The sequence below is a fragment of the Pseudomyrmex gracilis genome, unplaced genomic scaffold (genome assembly GCF_002006095.1).
Source record: "Pseudomyrmex gracilis isolate BER0280 unplaced genomic scaffold, ASM200609v1 scaffold_5613, whole genome shotgun sequence".
Taxonomy (NCBI): domain Eukaryota; kingdom Metazoa; phylum Arthropoda; class Insecta; order Hymenoptera; family Formicidae; genus Pseudomyrmex; species Pseudomyrmex gracilis.
In genome coordinates, this window is record NW_018026197.1 from 109 (window position 1) to 1579 (window position 1471).

Here is a 1471-nt window from a genome sequence, read left to right on the forward strand (position 1 = left end):
TAATGACAAGAAGCATAAAATTTACTAACATTACTTGTGATGGGCGAGTATATGAATTATGTAATTATTTAGAAACGTTGCCAGTAGATGCAGTTTGCTTACTTCCAACATGTGCAATGTGTGATGTTTTAAATATGGCAATGTTAAGTCGTATTTCTTCAGACAAAATAAAACTTGTTGCTCATGACGTATCAGACTGCGCACCATTTTTAAAAAATAAAGTTCAAAAAATATTAAATAAAAACGATGAAGATTCATCTCGAACAGCTGGATTAGCGAGAATTATTATTGTAAAAGAAAGAGCGTGTATAATGATCAGAAGAAATATTGATGTCACCTTAGGTCTTGTGAATGGTACGATTGGTACAATAACTTCAATTATACGAAATCCGAAGGATAATGAAGTAGAAAAACTAAAAATAAAATTATCATTTGGAATTGAACATACGATAGAACAAATTAGCGTTAAGTTTGAAGTAATGGATAGAGCGTTTGTTATAAGAAAACAATTCCCTATATGTCTAAGTTATGGAATGACTATTCATAAAAGTCAAGGACTGAGTTTAAAACATGCCGTTGTGGAAGCTGGAAATTCTGTTTTTACCTGCGGACAAATATATGTTGCTCTTTCACGAGTAACTACGCTGAATGGACTACATCTTATAAATTANGATCTTTCATCTGTGAAAGCAAGTGAGTTTGCTATCAAAGAATATAACAGATTACGAAAACAATATAGACCTGATCTCACTTGTATTACAATTTCAAAGAAACGTATTCGCAAAGTACATGATTTTACTTGGACCATATCAAAATGTATTTCAGATTGTCAAAGTAATAATACAGATAGTGATCTCACTTCATGGTGCATACGAGGATTTTTAAATCAAGATAATGTATCATGCTATGCTAACGCTTCTATTCAGTGTCTTTTAAATTTTTCTATTATTAGAAAAACGTTATTATGTTTAGAACGGACAAATGCTGTGAGAAAATTACTGGATAGCTATATCTCCAATGATAAATTTATAAATGTAACTGAAGTGCNTAGACTGACAGGTGAGAAATATCTTCAACCTGTTAAACACGATGCTGGCGAATTTATTGTACAGCTTATTGATAACATACAAAGTGTAAAAAGAATGACTGAATATCATTTAACTACAACTTTGCGATGTAAAGTATGCAGTTATACAACTATGGAAACGCATAGTACTTCTGTTCTTTTGGTACGTATTCCTGAAACTATAAAAAAGTCTTATACTCTTCAAGAACTCATACAGTTAAATTTTTCATTTTGGAATAATGTCGAAAAAGTATTGTTGGATGTCGAGGAAGGTCGGGTGGTCGAGATGAAGTTCAGAACACGAACTTGTATTTTTATCCTTTATTTCTCTGATTACAACTCCTTCTATATCTTACACGGCTGTATCTCACTGCGGTAAACTCTCCGGCTTGCGGAGCCACACAG

The 1471-nt window shown here is 32.5% G+C and overlaps 1 protein-coding gene across 1 annotated transcript; it reads left to right on the forward strand.

Annotated features, from left to right (window-relative positions):
• Positions 1-311: 311 nt before the first annotated feature.
• LOC109863503 lies at positions 312-1374 on the forward strand (the record flags this gene model as incomplete). Its single annotated transcript, XM_020443764.1, has 2 exons — positions 312-693; positions 826-1374. Coding segments are annotated over exons 1-2 (931 nt in total), but the record flags the coding sequence as incomplete, so codon positions are not given.
• Positions 1375-1471: the final 97 nt, after the last annotated feature.